Below are 15,623 nucleotides of genomic sequence, written 5' to 3'. Positions count from 1 at the left end.
TTGGGCGTTTTGCATATGTTCCTTTGTCTTTCTACTTCCTTTTGTTCTCTTTTCTTTATTTCCTTTGTTCTTCAAGAGGTTCTCAATCTACATCTGAATAATACGACATCCTTGGGAGGAACCAACAGAAAAAAGGGGTTACTGTACGCTGAGGTGTGGCTATGTGGATTTTATTGATCTGATTGGTCCATTGTCTGCTGAACACTACATGAAATAATCTATTACTAGACACTAAACATGAATTGAAATCCAGGAAAAGAAATACAAACTTGATTATGACTTCGTCTCAGTGGCTCTTAGTCTCGTATTGTGGCCCCTCTCGATTTTTCTGATGCATCAGCTTCTGCGGCTCACTTGTGGCTTAGCGTGCTATCATCAATACAAAGTTAATTGAGTGTCGATCGCTTCATGAAACCGACTGATAGGTAGGACACAGGATCCCATGGGAGGACCTCTGCGAACACACCAGGCTCACCCTATCGTGTTGTGTGGGGTTTTGGGGGAGAGGGGGCGCTGGCTCCCCAGTCTGGAGGCCATTGTTCCAGTGCCAGTACTGGACCTACTTCGGATATCGACATGGGGCTGAGCAATCCGATCTGATCCGACGACACTAGTGCATACCAGGAGATGTGTGCCCAACGTCACGTATGTATGTATGTATGTATGTAGTATGTAAGTACTCCGTACAGTATGTATGACTATAACCAGCGGTACTAAAGTAGGTACATACATGCATTGGTTAGGTCCAACCGCCGCCGATCCGGCCCCACTGAGTGCTGCTATTTCCACTAGCCCACATTCCAGACCAATGGCATTGTCCCTATTGGCGGAACCAAGAGGCTCGGGAAAGTTCAAGTTGTTGACAACTTAATGCTTCAGAAGGTCCCCGACAAGTGGGCAAGGATCGTCATGGGTCAAAACCCACCCACCCCCAGGTATTGACAGTCATGGACTAGACCTCGCTGGCTGAACTGACTAACCACCGCTGGGTGACTGTTATTTGCCAACGTCGGAATTATGGCATCCAGCTAAGGATTCCAGAAACCGGGATTTCGCTTGAGCTTAATGGACAATAGTCCCCACATGCCATTGCGTATGATCGATGGTCTTTTCTATCTTCTTTTCCGCCAACGAGTGTGGCCGGTTCAGTCGTTGATGGTCTCTCAGTACTGTACACGACTAGTAGCAGTCGATCTTTCCATAGTAAACCAAATTTCTTTTTTTCTTTTTTTTTTTTTTTTTTCCCTTTCATCGTGCATGTTTTTGTGTCCTTTTCGTACTAATATCTCATAATGATTTTTTCCCCCCTGAAGCACTCATTTCCAAAGGAAGACGGATGATGCTTACTCCGTACAAGTCAGTCCATCACGATTTACGCGGCGCGTACTAAATTTTCATACCTTGAACTTCGTACTACTCTAGTAGTACTGTACCTGCAACATGATTGAATCCAGTATATCGTCCGGATTATAGCTGAAGTACTCCGTACCCGTGGACCTCTATGGTTTCCTGTTGTCATCTTCCTTCTCTCTGTTTATTTCTTTCTACCAATCTAACCCCACTCCGAATCGTACTATGTGTCGCTAGACACGCTCTCTTCCTTGTTTCCTTTCTCATTTTACCACATTGTCTCACCTGCCTGAGCACGTCTACTATTTAGTTTGTTCCACAAATTAATGGCTATCCATACCAAGATCAGTGTTGGTACCACATCATCTCCAGTATTGAATCACAGGCGGGATGATCTGCGAGGAAGTGGGGCCACACTAGTCTCTGGTGAGCTTGGCGAATATGCTGAGGTGAATCTGATACTTGGTCTAGACACCTTTAGCCACCGATGGCGAAGTACCAGGTACCTCGCGTCGGTCTCAGGTCGTAACTTGTCAGACATTTGTGCTACATTCCATGACTCGTGCGAACTGGACGAATGATATACTCAGTGGATCCGAGGAAAAAGTTTCCACCTACCACCGTTGGTAGTGATCGATGAGGATGGACAACCACAAAATCCCGACAAGCAGCCTACCAACCCAGTGGGGATTTCACCTTCTCCAGCTTGTATCACCTCGACAAAAATATACCACTGCACGGACATTCTATACTGTGCATGGAATGTAACCATCGCTCCACTAGGTACCGAGTCCTTCGAAATTCCTTGGTTCCAAGGAACAGATGAACCACGGTTAAGACGTCCTACTTGGTTCCAACCCCATGTCATGGTAGCATTTTCGATGCGCATTTTTGTTTGTGCCCCCACTGATTGGCCAACCTCCGGTGTGATTTGGTTTGATGATAGTTGCACCACATATTCAGCTTCACGACATCCACACTATCCTCGCTATCGGAGTTCACTTAAGCACCGTAACAATGCGCGGCATTCGGATACTACCTCTTGGCTCTCTTAGCTCAATCCGACAATTCCGAAGTCATGTCGGATGATAGTTTATTATGCGGCGGAAGCTTTTCTAAAACTAATTCCGATCCCAAGAAAAAAGAACGGCTGAGCATGGGCGGGCGCAGCCTTGCATGAACCATACCGCCAACCCATTGTGGTGGTAGTGCTAATAGTCCATACACTAAACGGCTTACCGCCGGCGTGATTCGAGTGAGCCGTTGGACAAAACCCTGCAGGCAACAACACAGCCAAGGTCAGGTGAGGGTGATTTGAATTTGAGTAATTTCCCTCACCGACCTCACACCCATCTGCACCGGAATCCTGCTAGAACAGAATCAATGCTTCTCCTTTCCCCGTCCTTACTTGACACGCTGCAAAGATCATTTCCTGACCCCCTGTTCGATGAGCAAATAATAGCCAGGTGTTGGGATACCGATGAGATGGGTTTCACCACGCCTGCAGAAACTGGTTTGCTAATAGTCTGATTATATGATATCATATGCATGGAGGGATGATCCTCTTCTTCAGCATGGTTATTCGCCTTGCCCTCGCCCAATATTTGTGTGCCATTTGGTAGGATTTGAGAGGACTTGTGGGGTTTCGAAGTTGCCGACCTGACCTCTTTGACTTTGGCAAATTGGGTGAGATTGTTTGTTCGAAAAGAAGGTGCACTTGGCCGCGTTGGGGGCACATGTTGAGGACTTGTCCCTGCCTGATGTTTGGTGTCCTCTTACGGTCATGTTCCTCCGCTCCGTAGAGAAACAGCATCCGGAGTCGATCATCAAGGTATGATCACGACCTCTCAGCGATAACCCCTTTTAATGCAAGCGCCCTTACTAGTTTGCACACCAAGTATAAGTCCAACAAGGAAGAATCTAAATTACTCCTATATTCTCGCTGGCTCACAACCCTAGATTCCTCACAAGTCTTGTCTTCTATATCTTGATGTTCGTTAACGCTAACAATAGAATAGTTATATAGCTCTATGATTATACCAAGTTTCGCACTGCTTTATCATAAAAAACTTAGTTCTGGCCCCGTTGATGTAGTTATGTACAAGGTCGACTCGACAATCGCTACACGGTTTTGCATAGAGACGAAGACATACTACTTGCTTGAATCGCCTCTTAGATTATGAAAGCTACTACCTCTTGGTATAATGCAGGCATCTGCGATGAGTGCCCTAACCGCAATACTTGAGATTAATGGTTTGAGTTGGAGTACATGACTGCTCAGTACATTATTTGTGTTGGCTCGATGTTTCGTCAATCTAAGTAGTTGTGTGATGTATTCTGTACTCTTTCATAGGGACATCATCCAAGATGAGAAATTATTTGACATGGAGATTGAGTATCTGACTTGAAGCATTGCTAATTTATTGTCTCTGGTTACCCCCGGGGCGCGTTTACTGGTCTTGTTCTTCAGACAAGCATTTCAGACTGATATTCTGGGTTTTGTCTATATATTCTGTGTAAGATCCAACCCGAGAAAGAGCGTCCCCTCCAAGGGAGTCTCATAATAAGGAGCTATTTCCACGAACCCCACCCTCTTATATAACTGTATGGCCCCTATCATTGAGGGAAGGGTGTCGAGCATCATCATCTTATAGCCGAGATCCTTCGCCCTCTTCACGATGGAATTCACCAAAGCTTTCCCCAGTCCTGTCCCCCGTGCTTCGGGAGAGACATACAGCCTCTTCATCTCACAGTATCCTCTATGGCTTTGAACATCTCCTTGCATTTCTACCGACCTCTGCTTGAGAGGCCGGACAGCCACGCATCCGATCGGGATACCCTCGTCGGCACTATAAGCTAGTAATAATTCCCCATGGGGTGCCGCATATTTCCCAGGAAGGGACTGTAGCTCGGAGGCGAATCCTTGGAAGGTAAGATCAAGATCTAGCCATTCGGCATACGATGTGAAAAGTGCTTTGGCTGCTTCGAAATGTTCTGTGCTATGCGCCGGGGCAATTCGAAATGGTGGATTGTTGCTCGTCATTGTAGTTTGATATTCTGAATGGAAATCTCGGAACGCCGCCCAATCGCGGGGGTTAACTTGGGCCTGAAGGAAAGGAGTGCTGTATTGCCACTGGTGGAATGGGTAGCCGATATTCTTCAACTCAGTGGCCCCGGTTTTTGGGCTCAGATCTCACAATTTGTGACCTGTAGCATCATCCTCTCCATCGTTATACGGAGTACCTCAGCACGGTTTTCCGGTGTCGGACGGTGCTATGACTCAATCAATCGGCACATCCGTCTTGCGGTTATCCGCGGATGAGGCATGATTGCAAATACACTTGCCAATGTGAAGTAGAAAAACACAAACTTGTGTTTCTTGTTGCTTAATGTGTTTGGGAGGGGCTGGCATTTTGATAGGCAGCCTCAGGCTGTCAAGGCAGCAGAGAAAGCTCACGCGACACCACGCTTACTCCATTCACGTTATCTTGGACTCTCACCCCATCCATCTTTTTCGGACTCGCCTCATCATATTTGCGAAAGTTTCCTCGTCAAAAGATCTGATGATGACTTTTTAATCGCAGGCACTTGCGAAGATATGACTAGCATCTCCCTTTTTGCGTATGCAGTCATCATGAAAATGCAGAGCCCACACAGTCATCGTTCTTTGTGACTTGGTTGTTTTACGTTGAAACAAGTGTCGATTCGTTACAATTCCCAGATTCTCAGACAGAAATCTGGGACTCGAATGTTACTGAAAATGTCACATATGGATTAGTTTATCATGTTCTGTCTCCCATCAATCGTGAGATAGAAATTGCTGATTCCCGATGAAGTGCCAGCTGTTAAATGCGTGGTCCCCCCCCCTCGTTGGTTCCATAGCGACCGAAGGACTGACCGGTTGCTCGTTGGGCACTCGTTCGGAAGATGAGGATGCCTTCTAACTGCCGTGATATTCGGTGACCACTGCTTTGGTTGACACATTCGCATATACAGTCAAACGTGGGGGCATGATTCTTCGCTATCTCGCTGCAGTCATCTTGTTGCATGTGAACCCACAAACTGGTCTCGGCGAGAGCTGTTGATCGCTCTGGCCTTTGCTCTCAATATTATTGCGCCAAGTCTTTTATTGGAAAAAATCGCCCAAGAAGTTGCATGCAAGAGCGAAGAACACAAACCTCTCTGTTACTGTGATTGTCAAGTTTTGCATCACTTGTTCTCTCGGAGGTCGAATGGCCATTTTGCCTAACGGGCGCATTGTCACACAAATAACCTCCAATGAGATTGTATTCTTATGGAACCATTTGATTCGTCTTTTCTTCTCCCCGCCATTCTGTTTTAGCTCGCTCTTTCGACCGAAGCTAAAGGGCGGGCCGATGTTTTATTCGGCCCTTCACATCAATTCGACAGACACGTGTACCAGACGGTTTAATTAAAAGAGATGTGCAGGGACATAATGCTCGTAAACTCTGGCGAAGCAGGATGCGAGTACGAATGGTGCAGTTGGCCGATGCAACGTTCTGATACATGGTGCTCAAGCAATCGTCCGCGATCGACATTGCCCTGATTTTTCTGTCCACTCCTATGCTTTCGACCGAAGGCGCCCCGACGGCATCTGGGTTGTTACTCCAAACCCGCGAGACGTTCTGCAATTGGCTACAAGCTCTCGGGGGTCGATATTTAGTGGCTAACGGGATCAGGAGATTTGCGGGTCTTGACGGTCTTGTCCGATCCTCATTGCTTTTTATTATCGGCCGGTCGATTCTATCTCCCCTCAAATCAGGTCGCTCTTATCATGACATGTGCCGCTATCAACAGTCAGTGGATCGAAGCGAAGTGTTTCCTTGCTAATCAATAAACACGCTTGTTTTCTTGGTCTTTGTAGACCACATGGGGCGCCTGCTAAATAAATAGGTGCAATGCCTGCCTCTCCCATTGCCATCTCTTTTCATCATCTCCCGCTAGGGCTTGTATCCGTTGATTTCCCTTGACGATGCTTTCCACACCTTCCCTCCCATCTATGGGCATGCTCGCCCTTAGCGCCATGCAATTGGCTGCAGGTGCAGTGTTTGAGTTCCCGTCCTGCCCGAAGGATACTCCCTTCAGCTGTCAGAACTCGACCGCAGTAGCCGACTCCTGCTGTCTCAATTCGCCGGGAGGTGCCCTCCTGCAGACACAGTTCTGGGACACAGATCCTCCAGCTGGTCCCTCCGACTCCTGGACCATCCACGGTCTCTGGTAAGTGCTGAAACCATCATACACGGTGCGTAAAACTGACAATATCTAGGCCTGATAACTGCGATGGCAGCTACGAGCAGTACTGCGACAAGTCGCGGGAGTACTCGAACATCACCGCAATTATTCAGGAGCAGGGCCAGACCGAACTTCTGTCCTACATGAAGAAATACTGGCCCAACTATGAAGGCGAGGATGAAGAATTCTGGGAGCACGAGTGGAACAAGCACGGTAAGCATCAATTACACTACAGGCTATAGCGCGCCGCTCTAAGGCTCGTTGATTGCTAACTCCGTGTATCAAAAAGGTACCTGTATCAACACCATTGAACCAAGCTGCTACAAAGATTACGCCCCGCAGAAGGAAGTGGTTGATTATTTGGCGAAGACCGTAGACCTTTTCAAAGGTCTGGATAGTTACAAGGTTTGTCATATCCCTCTCCTCTTCATTTGTCTCTTCTCTCTTCCCCCTCTCTTTGATTAATCCCTGTCTATTTCTCCCCTTCGATCTTCTGAAACCATGCCTAACAACCACAGGCTCTCGCCAAAGCCGGTATCGTCCCCCATGCCTCCAAGACCTACGAACGAAGTGAGATCGAATCTGCTCTTGCTGCGATTCATGATGGCAAGAAGCCCTATATCGGCTGCAAAGACGGTGCGCTGAACGAGATTTGGTATTTCTATAACACCAAGGGCAATGCGATCACCGGCGAGTACCAGCCAATTGACACCCGTAAGTGTCTCCAGTCTATGCGTTATTATGTGCCGTCAAGTGAGCTAATTCGGTGCCAGTTACGTCTACTAAATGTTCCTCCTCTGGTATTAAGTACCTGCCCAAGAAGGGCGAGAACTCCACCGCGCCAGCCTGGAAATTCCGTGGTGGCAAGGCTGGCCAGTCTGTTCGCTTCAACTAAGATGTTTAGAAGATGGAAGTTGTATGTCCTACAAGTATTGCATATATACTGGAGTGTTAGGTTGTGCAATGATGTATGTACATAATTATTAGGAGACTTTGATATATGTGGAGCTATGTGTACTTGTCACAATGCCCTTGCAGTAGTTTGTTCAGTGTTGGTACCATCGCGCCGTACATGTGATGAATCGTACTTGACGCGATGCGAGACCTCAAGGCCATCAGCCTGATACAACTGTTCTCTTGAGTTTGTATCGCTTTGACCAAGCGATGACTGTCCGAAATGAATTGGACGTCCCTATAAGTGTAGGGTAGCTGCATGTGCGATATGTGCGCCTTTACTAGCCTGAGTTGACTCCTACCGCTCAACAGCAGCAGACGACGCACATACGGATATCCTTTGAGCTGATGGTCAGCAAGCTCATCGCCCATATGAGCAACGAGGGTTTAGGTATTCGTCATACAATCCCGCGGAACGTCTTATGTATACCGATCTTCTTTCGAAGCTGGAGAGGGCAACGCAAGTTGAATGGACCCGGTGTTTAGTCGTGTTGAATATCGCAAAGCAGTTCCAATTCAGACGAATCTGTACGCAGAAGGAAGAGGTTCGAAAAGTCCTTTATAACCCCTTCAAACGCGCGTTTCTTCTCTCTTCCTCTTGCTTGGCACCAACACGATCCAAGAAATCCATACGACCAAGGAAACCTTCCTTGGCCTTGCTGTGGGTTCTGAGCTCGTCCTTGATGCCGGCTTGATCGACGTACGCAGCCCAATCCAAGCGCGACTTCTCGACGGTGTTGATCTTGGGACCACGAGCACTCTCTTCTCCTGTAGTTTCCGCGACAGGCTGCTTCTCCCAGCTCTTTTTGATAGATCCAGTTGGGTTCGGGTCAAAGCGGGAGACCTTTCGAAGGGGTCTGCGGATTTTGATAGCTTCTTTAGAACCTGCGGCGTTCTCGGCGGCCGTCACTGTTTCGACTTCCTTTTCGTTGGCCATATAAAGCTTGGCCTCCGCTGAATCTTTAGGAACGATCTTTTCTTCCGTAATCCATTCGCCCGCAAATTTGTAAGTACGCTTGATCTTCACCATCTCCTCCGAGTATTGACTCGCTTGTCGCTTTTCCTCAGTGACGGGGTTTCCGCCATCACGCATCTCCGCGTCTTTGTTCTCTTCGACCGGGGTATCGTTCTTCTTCTCTGCCTGCGAGGGGGGGAGACCCGGGGTCGTATCAGGGGCATTCATCTTCTCCCACAGCGCATCCACGTCGACAGTTGCTCCATCGATCTTCGCGAGAGGTTTCCGCTCTTCCTGGCTATACAACGGCAAAGTCAGTACCAATCGGACGCAACAACGAAGAGAAGAAGGGGAGCGCACGCTCGCATCTTCATGGCTCGTGTCCGAACGAAGCCGCCAGGGCCACCCTCATCGTCGTCAAAATCGACATCATCCTCATCGTCCTTTCCTTTCTGCTTCTTCGCCTTCTTTGCCTTGGCCTTTTGAATCGTCACTTCGTCGCCCGAGTCGAGACCGTTGTCTTCCTGCTCCGGTGCCTTCTTTCCCGTCTTGCGCTTTTTGGCCGCGGGTTCTGCGGCCTCCTCGTCGCTATCGGAACCGGTGAGGCCATCGTCGTCTTGGGCCGCGTCTACTTGGAAGTCTTCGTCATCGGCGGAGTCGTACTGCTCGTCCTCGAGGTCGAGGTCCTGTAATGTAGCTGGATCGGCCGACATGATTCTGTGGCCTGAAAGAGATTTCTTTCAACTGAATTAGAATGAGTCGCAAAGTATAGGAAAGGTGATACTCATACAGGCGCGAGAATGGAAGAAATTCTGCCAGGGCGGTGAGATATTAACTGTCGACTGGGCCGTATAATCTATTCCAGCCAATCAGGATTGAGCCGAGGTGTCTGATATGAAGGTCGATAAGCAGACTAGACATGATCAAGTCCAACTTCACTTTCGGCGCCTTTCATGCTTCTTCGACTGATTTATCAATAATAGGTCTCTATGGCACAATACCATTCAATATGCCATCCCGATCATCTGGAGCCGCTTGAACTCGAAATTCTACACCGTCGGGATGCCTTTGGTCTCCCGCCTAAAGCTGTCCAGGATACGCTTGTAGACGTATTCTTCAAATGGATAGCGCCAATACTGCCGGTGGTAGACCGTCATGCTTTCATGAGGCAGTATAACAGCGCGGAAGATCTACCGTCAATTCTACTGCTACAGGCGATGCTCATGGTTGCATCTCGATGCTCTACCAACCAGCAGGGCTCAAAAGAGTATACCGTGTCGCCGCGCACGTTCTATAAGAAAGCTAAGGCACTATATGACGCTGGTTATGAAACCAACCAGATAACTGTCGTTCAATCTGTGATCTTGCTAGGTGCTTACTGGGAAGGTCCTGACGGTATGCCTTCACAGTCACCTTGATTCATCTTTCAGTAGTGTTGACTGCTCAAAGATCTTACTGAAAGTGGAATATTCTACTGGAGCCGGCTGGGTATTGCTTTGGCACAGGAGCTTGGACTACATGAGAGGTAAAATCTGCAACCAGTGATTTTGAATCCGAACTAAGTGAAACAGTGAAATATACACTGACCTCCAACCCTCACAACGAGGCCTCCGCAAACGGATATGGTGGACATTGTATACCCGAGACCGCTCCGTGGCTGCGGCGTTTGGCAGGCCATTGCATATTAATCCAAGCGACTGCACAGTAGAGCCGCTGACAGAGAGTGACTTTGTCGAGCATGATGGAGATGCTTCATCTGGGCCGAAAAGTGAAGTTCAAGCTAGGTTCTTTATGGAGTATGTCAAACTCTGCCAACTTATGGATCTAGGTTTATGCTTGAATCTGTCGGCAAGATCCACTCAAGCTGCCCGGAGTGTCGGAGCTGCGCAATGCGAGCTTGGTTTGAATGAATGGCTCGTAGCTTGTCCGCCAGAGCTACATTGGAGGCAGACGCGCCACACATTTCTGTCAGCGATACTATTCTCCACATTCTAGTAAGTTGTCTATTGCCTAGAAAGCTTGTGGTGTGCTAACAGTGTCCAGCACAATCGTATGCCAGTTGCATTTACTGCAGGCCCCGTATTCATCCAATGAATCCCAGAGCTCGGCGTTTCACGCTGCGTCGACCATAGTTTCAATCCAGGAGATGCTTCTCTCGCATAATGAGCTTCAATACTCACCTACGTTCGTGTATGCTGTCCGTGCACACTCGTATCATATTACATTTTCCTAACAAGTATACAGAATCTGTCACGCCGTAACGTCCATCGTTACCTTGAAACATCAAATGGATGCTTCACTACCATCTCTCCTACATGGTATCAGACTGAAACTGGAATCCAGTCTCGAAATACTGGAGGCATTGTCCAAGACATGGCCCATCGCAACGCTATTCTTAGAATTCTTCCAAACAATGACAACTCCAGAGCATTTCAACAGACTACTGTCAGTCGCCGTGGAAGATTGTCGCAAACGTGCACTTGGGGACAAACCAGACGACCCCCAAGCACCTCGGAGACCAACATCATTCAAACGGCCAAAGCTACAACAGGTTGTCCTTCCGCAGAGCAGGGTTGTATTCCAGATCCTGGCGCGAGAAACTCAGAGGCGACAAACGGCCTTGCTTCAGTCTCAAGGCTCGGATATTGCATCCCGTGGAGTAGGAGATGTGCGTTTTGGGTCTGTCTCTAGTGCTACTCCCGGTAGCGTCGATGATATCTCCCAAGGCGGTCCTGAAGATACGCTAGAAAGCTGCGAGCCTACCGCGGTGTTGCAAAATCTTCGAGAGATTATCCGAATTGGGAATTCTCAGGGGACCGACAATGGGACCTGACGATCGGGGTGTTTAGAACTCAATTTACTTTGAGTGGTACATCTACCTACTCGGAATGTATCTAAGAGCCGTATCAGTGGCCTTTCTTCGTGACACATTGGCGGTTATCAAACAAAGTTTGCGCTTCAATTGGGCTCTGGGCGCAAAAGTCCAAGCATGAATCGTCGCACATCAGTAAGGATCGACGGCATAACGCTTCTACGGCTATGCTTGAGTTGAGCGACGAAAGATTGCCACTGAAGGCCATCCTGAGAGGCAATGTGTGTCTTAAGCAACATTGGATCCTGACGCTGTTGTTTCCGCTCGTGCAAATTACAATCTGTTTTTGGTTGCTGGGAAGGACGACAGGTGGACTTGGATCCCCTATCTTTCCAGACGACGAACCAAAACGAGCATCGAGGACAACTTTACAAGACAGGCTAGTAGAATACTGCACAGTACTTTTTCAACTGAGACGCCGTCGAAGTTCTCAAAATTGTTCGCATTCCCCTGGGCGATATTGAGAGGCCTAAAGTTTCTTGGAAGGTCTCTCGAACACCGGCTATTAGAGTAGGTAAGGTATAGGCAGTATTTCAGCTGCAGTAACACTCAAATGCAAGCCTTCAAAATCAAAGCGGTTAAAATTGGCGCGGCGAATATGTGACAATATCATGTATAGTCTAACTACTCGCCGTGGAGATTAATAATGTTGTTGTATGGGCCGAGCCGAGCTCGGGTCGGCATCTAACAAATCGGTCAGGGATCCAAGAATGACAAACCAAGCCCACGTCCCGAGGATAAAACTGAGGTGAATGGATCCCGGATTAAATACTTACATTACTTCCATGATCGTATATAAGTAGATTAGCTGCGCGACCTTGAGAGGAATCTACAATTGCCTACCACAAGACCACAAGTCAAGCTTCAACAATGACATCACCCAAGCCAGTTGCCCTAGTCGTTGGCGCCTCGCGGGGCCTAGGCCGTCAAATCGCCATTGACCTGGCAAAGAACGACTACACAGGTAAGTCCTTCACAGTCGCCAATCAAGAAAAACCAACAATTAATGAAACCCAGTCGCCGTGGCAGCCAAAACCACATCCAACGCCTATGAGACAGTCCCGTTCCCACCAGACCCCAACTCCAACAAATCAACCATCGCCACTGTTGAGCGTGAGATCAAAGAAGCCGGCGGCAAAGCCTTCGCGATCCAGGTTGATGTCCGCGATGTCTCCCAAGTTGAGAACATGGTGAAAGAAACCGTGCGTCTTGCGGGAAGACTAGACGTGCTTGTCTACAACTCCGGCGCAATCTGGTGGTCGTCCATCGCGAATACGCCCACGAAGCGGTTTCAGCTTATGCAGCGGGTCAACCCTGAGGGATTGTATGCTAGCGTGCAGGCAGCGCTGCCTGAGTTTGAGAGGAATGGGTGGAAGGGACGTATTATTGTTGTGTCGCCGCCTATCTATTCGAGGTTTTTTAGGGGGAAGACGGCCTATGCCATGGGTATGTTGCTTACTGTCGGTATTCAGTTACGGTGGGAATATTTAATGCTGATACTCCGCAGGCAAAGTCGGTATGAGCGTTCTTACTCGTGGTCTTGCGATGGATTTTGTGAGACAGGGTCATAAGGATATGGCGATTACCAGTCTTTGGCCAGCTACGGTATGTCACTTCCCTACGGAAATTGGTTGTGGATTACGACTTATTTATGCAGAGCACCGAATCAGCTGCGACGGAAATGACTACGTCGAAGGACCCTTCTCGTAAAGCCGACCTTAGGAAGCCGGTATGTTCATTGACAGCATTCCTGTATCACATCTCTAACCAGACAACGCAGACTGTATTCTCCGACGCCGTTATTGGCATTCTGAAGACGCCTGCAGCGACCGTGAACGGAATGTTGGCGCTCGACGAGGACTTCCTGCGCCAATACTGCGGAGTCTCGGATTTCTCGAAGTACTCGGTGGTCCCGGGTTCCAATCCACGACGCATCATGCCAAAGGAGCTGCCAGTGCTGGAAGTAGCCGAGCAGGATGACGAGGGGATGAGGATGGACAGTACGAAGCTGCGGGCGAAGATGTAGATAGATTGAATTACTTTAGTAGCGTCGATATATATATCTTATTGAATTGTTTTCTATAGCCATTAAGTAATTCGCACGGAGAGCCCAGCTTACCATTGAATGCATGATAAGCACCGTATAGATGAAGACCACACTGACTCAAGTTAACCTAAATATACCCCCCCCCCCCCTTCCCCCATCTACTGCATCCCATAAAATAACATCCAGTTAATACAGATACCACGTTGTGGTAAACCAGCACCAAGCCGACCCGCCGTCGGCCAAACGACCACCAAACATCCTCGGCATATCATCCCCGCCGATAAATCAACAGCTTAAAACCTTCCCCATAACCCACCCCAAAGTTCAAACCCACCAACTAACTCCCATACACACTCAACCCGGGAAACCAGAACAATGGGCAAGAAAATCGAATGCTACTTAGACTGCGGTAGGCCATTATACCAAACAGCCACCTTTTGAACCTGAATCAATCGCTGATAGCAATCACATGAAAAGTGTCGCCATACAGCTTCTACGCCTTCACGTATCTGCAGAAGAATGCCGCTGCGTTGGAGAGCCTGGGCGTGGAGATTGAGTATGTAACATGTTATACTCTATTACTCTTTCCAATGCGCTGGATTGATACTGATTTTTGCTCGTAGGTATATCCCCGTCTTTCTGGGCGGGATTAATGTAGGCAGTGGTAGGTTTCTATACACCTCTCTCTTTCTCTTTCACACACACATATATATATTCCCACTACCGACCGAGAGAGAAGTAAAACAACACCTCACTAAGCACGGAATTGGAAAACAAAAAGGAAACAAACCCCCCTGGACCCTCCCCGCCAAAGCCGCCTACTCAAAGTACGACGGCAAACGGGCCCAGAAATACTTCGGCCATGATTTCGAGATTCCGCCGTGGTTCCCTATTCTGTCCCTTTTGGTAGGTTTATCTTTATCTTTGCCAGTACTGGATATACTATACACTATACTACCCAGCACAATATATACAGACCTGAAACCCCAACCAGAAAAGGAAGTGCAGACTAACAGAATACAAATCCAGCCCCAAAGAGCCCTAACCCACATCAAAAACACCCACCCCAAGCAAACCCTCGCAGCGGCCTTCCAGAGCTGCTTCGAGACGATGTGGAAGGGCCAATTGGACATTTCCAAGCCCGAGAATCTGGCCCGGGCTCTCGGGACTGTGTTCGGTGCTGAGGAAGTCGAGAAGATTATCGCCGCTGCGGGCTCGCCTGAGGTCAAGGCTGAGCTGGCGGCCACGACGGAGAGAGCCGTGAAGGAGCTGGGCGCGTTTGGGTGCCCGTGGTTCTGGGTCGTGAATGGCGAGGGAAAGGGGGAGCCGTTCTTTGGGAGTGATCGGTGGCATTTTATGTGGGAGTTTTTGGGGCTGCCTTTTGAGGATTTGAGGTTAAAGGCTAGGATTTAGAACTAGGATTTAGGATTTAAGATCTAGGAATTAGGATTGTAAAGAAAGCTTATATGAATATTATTATTGAGTGGATGGTATAGTAGGAAGCAAGCGAGAACTGTATATCAGATCTCAGTCCTAGGGTGATTGACTACATGTTGAACATAGTATACATTGCAAACCGACAAACACCAGAAGAAATACACATAATCCTAGGAATTACTCCACATACATATGTCTAACCAGAGACAAGCGACATAGACTAAAACCCTAACTAAACCCCTCCCCCCAGCACAACAATGAACCCAGCAGTATGTGCCAACACCCAACCCCGAACCAATACCAACACATAACCTTCAAGTACCCGGATACTTCGCCATGATATCCACCTTCTGCAGCGGAGAAGTATCCTGTCCCCGTTGCCGGGAGACACTTCTCTCAAACCAAACCCCCACACCAGCAGCCACCCCCATGAGGATCGCCAGCCCGACAGCCAGTCCTGTCAGGACAAACGACGCCCGGGTGAGCTCACAGTCACGCGCAAAACGAGCCGGCGGCGGGGTGACGGTGTCATCTACCTTCGACGACAGCGGCCCATGCACCGTTTTCCACTTGCAGGTCCATGAATGGAGCGTTTCTACTTCCGAGAACCCGCTTGGGGGGTTCGAGCCCGGGAGATGGATGGCGAATATGAGGCCCACTAGTGCTGTGAGGAAGCCCGAGATGGCGATGGCTGTGGTGGTGATGTTTTGTCGTTTGATATGTGCGTGGGGCTGGGGGAGTTAGCAAGATAGGTT

The 15,623-nt window shown here is 48.6% G+C and overlaps 7 protein-coding genes across 7 annotated transcripts in view; 4 read left to right on the top strand and 3 right to left on the bottom strand.

The window, feature by feature from the left end:
* Positions 1-3,814: 3,814 nt before the first annotated feature.
* On the bottom strand, positions 3,815-4,566 carry BDV37DRAFT_166791 (GNAT family N-acetyltransferase). The gene has a single exon (XM_032079260.1). The coding sequence runs from the start codon at positions 4,391-4,393 to the stop codon at positions 3,854-3,856; it is 540 nt and encodes a 179-aa protein (XP_031939330.1). The 5' UTR covers positions 4,394-4,566; the 3' UTR covers positions 3,815-3,853.
* A 1,499-nt stretch (positions 4,567-6,065) lies between these two features.
* On the top strand, positions 6,066-7,555 carry BDV37DRAFT_166807 (T2 family ribonuclease). Its single transcript, XM_032079261.1, has 5 exons — positions 6,066-6,588; positions 6,638-6,816; positions 6,893-7,008; positions 7,122-7,317; positions 7,377-7,555. Exons 1-5 carry the CDS (start codon positions 6,344-6,346, stop codon positions 7,496-7,498), a joined length of 858 nt encoding a protein of 285 aa, XP_031939329.1. The 5' UTR covers positions 6,066-6,343; the 3' UTR covers positions 7,499-7,555.
* A 467-nt stretch (positions 7,556-8,022) lies between these two features.
* swc5 (putative Swr1p complex component (Swc5)) lies at positions 8,023-9,363 on the bottom strand. The gene is made up of 2 exons (XM_032079262.1): positions 8,873-9,363; positions 8,023-8,810 (listed from the first exon to the last, which is right to left on the bottom strand). Exons 1-2 carry the CDS (start codon positions 9,223-9,225, stop codon positions 8,117-8,119), a joined length of 1,047 nt encoding a protein of 348 aa, XP_031939328.1. The 5' UTR covers positions 9,226-9,363; the 3' UTR covers positions 8,023-8,116.
* A 138-nt stretch (positions 9,364-9,501) lies between these two features.
* On the top strand, positions 9,502-12,051 carry BDV37DRAFT_295698 (transcription factor domain-containing protein; the record flags this gene model as incomplete). The annotated part of the gene is made up of 5 exons (XM_032089952.1): positions 9,502-9,907; positions 9,962-10,037; positions 10,084-10,506; positions 10,556-10,702; positions 10,757-12,051. The coding sequence occupies 5 exons, from the start codon at positions 9,502-9,504 to the stop codon at positions 11,343-11,345; spliced, it is 1,641 nt and encodes a 546-aa protein (XP_031939327.1). The 3' UTR covers positions 11,346-12,051.
* BDV37DRAFT_295696 (short chain dehydrogenase family protein) lies at positions 12,052-13,410 on the top strand (the record flags this gene model as incomplete). The annotated part of the gene is made up of 5 exons (XM_032089951.1): positions 12,052-12,348; positions 12,402-12,830; positions 12,892-12,989; positions 13,042-13,113; positions 13,165-13,410. The coding sequence occupies exons 1-5, from the start codon at positions 12,255-12,257 to the stop codon at positions 13,408-13,410; spliced, it is 939 nt and encodes a 312-aa protein (XP_031939326.1). The 5' UTR covers positions 12,052-12,254.
* A 396-nt stretch (positions 13,411-13,806) lies between these two features.
* On the top strand, positions 13,807-14,844 carry BDV37DRAFT_295695 (putative DSBA family oxidoreductase; the record flags this gene model as incomplete). Its single annotated transcript, XM_032089950.1, has 5 exons — positions 13,807-13,840; positions 13,909-13,987; positions 14,055-14,095; positions 14,213-14,337; positions 14,461-14,844. The coding sequence occupies 5 exons, from the start codon at positions 13,807-13,809 to the stop codon at positions 14,842-14,844; spliced, it is 663 nt and encodes a 220-aa protein (XP_031939325.1).
* A 183-nt stretch (positions 14,845-15,027) lies between these two features.
* Positions 15,028-15,623, bottom strand: part of BDV37DRAFT_253474 (uncharacterized protein) — a 1,210-nt gene continuing 614 nt past the window's right edge. Inside the window, exon 2 of the mRNA XM_032082538.1 lies at positions 15,028-15,599. Coding sequence (XP_031939324.1) covers positions 15,183-15,599 — 417 coding nt within the window. The 3' untranslated portion in view covers positions 15,028-15,182. The remainder of the gene's footprint in view (positions 15,600-15,623) is intronic.

This window comes from Aspergillus pseudonomiae, assembly GCF_009193645.1.
Source record: "Aspergillus pseudonomiae strain CBS 119388 unplaced genomic scaffold BDV37scaffold_56, whole genome shotgun sequence".
In the NCBI taxonomy this organism is placed as follows: Eukaryota; Fungi; Ascomycota; class Eurotiomycetes; order Eurotiales; family Aspergillaceae; genus Aspergillus; species Aspergillus pseudonomiae.
Note: the sequence above shows the minus strand (reverse complement) of the source record. Positions and strands in the feature narration are given on the sequence as shown.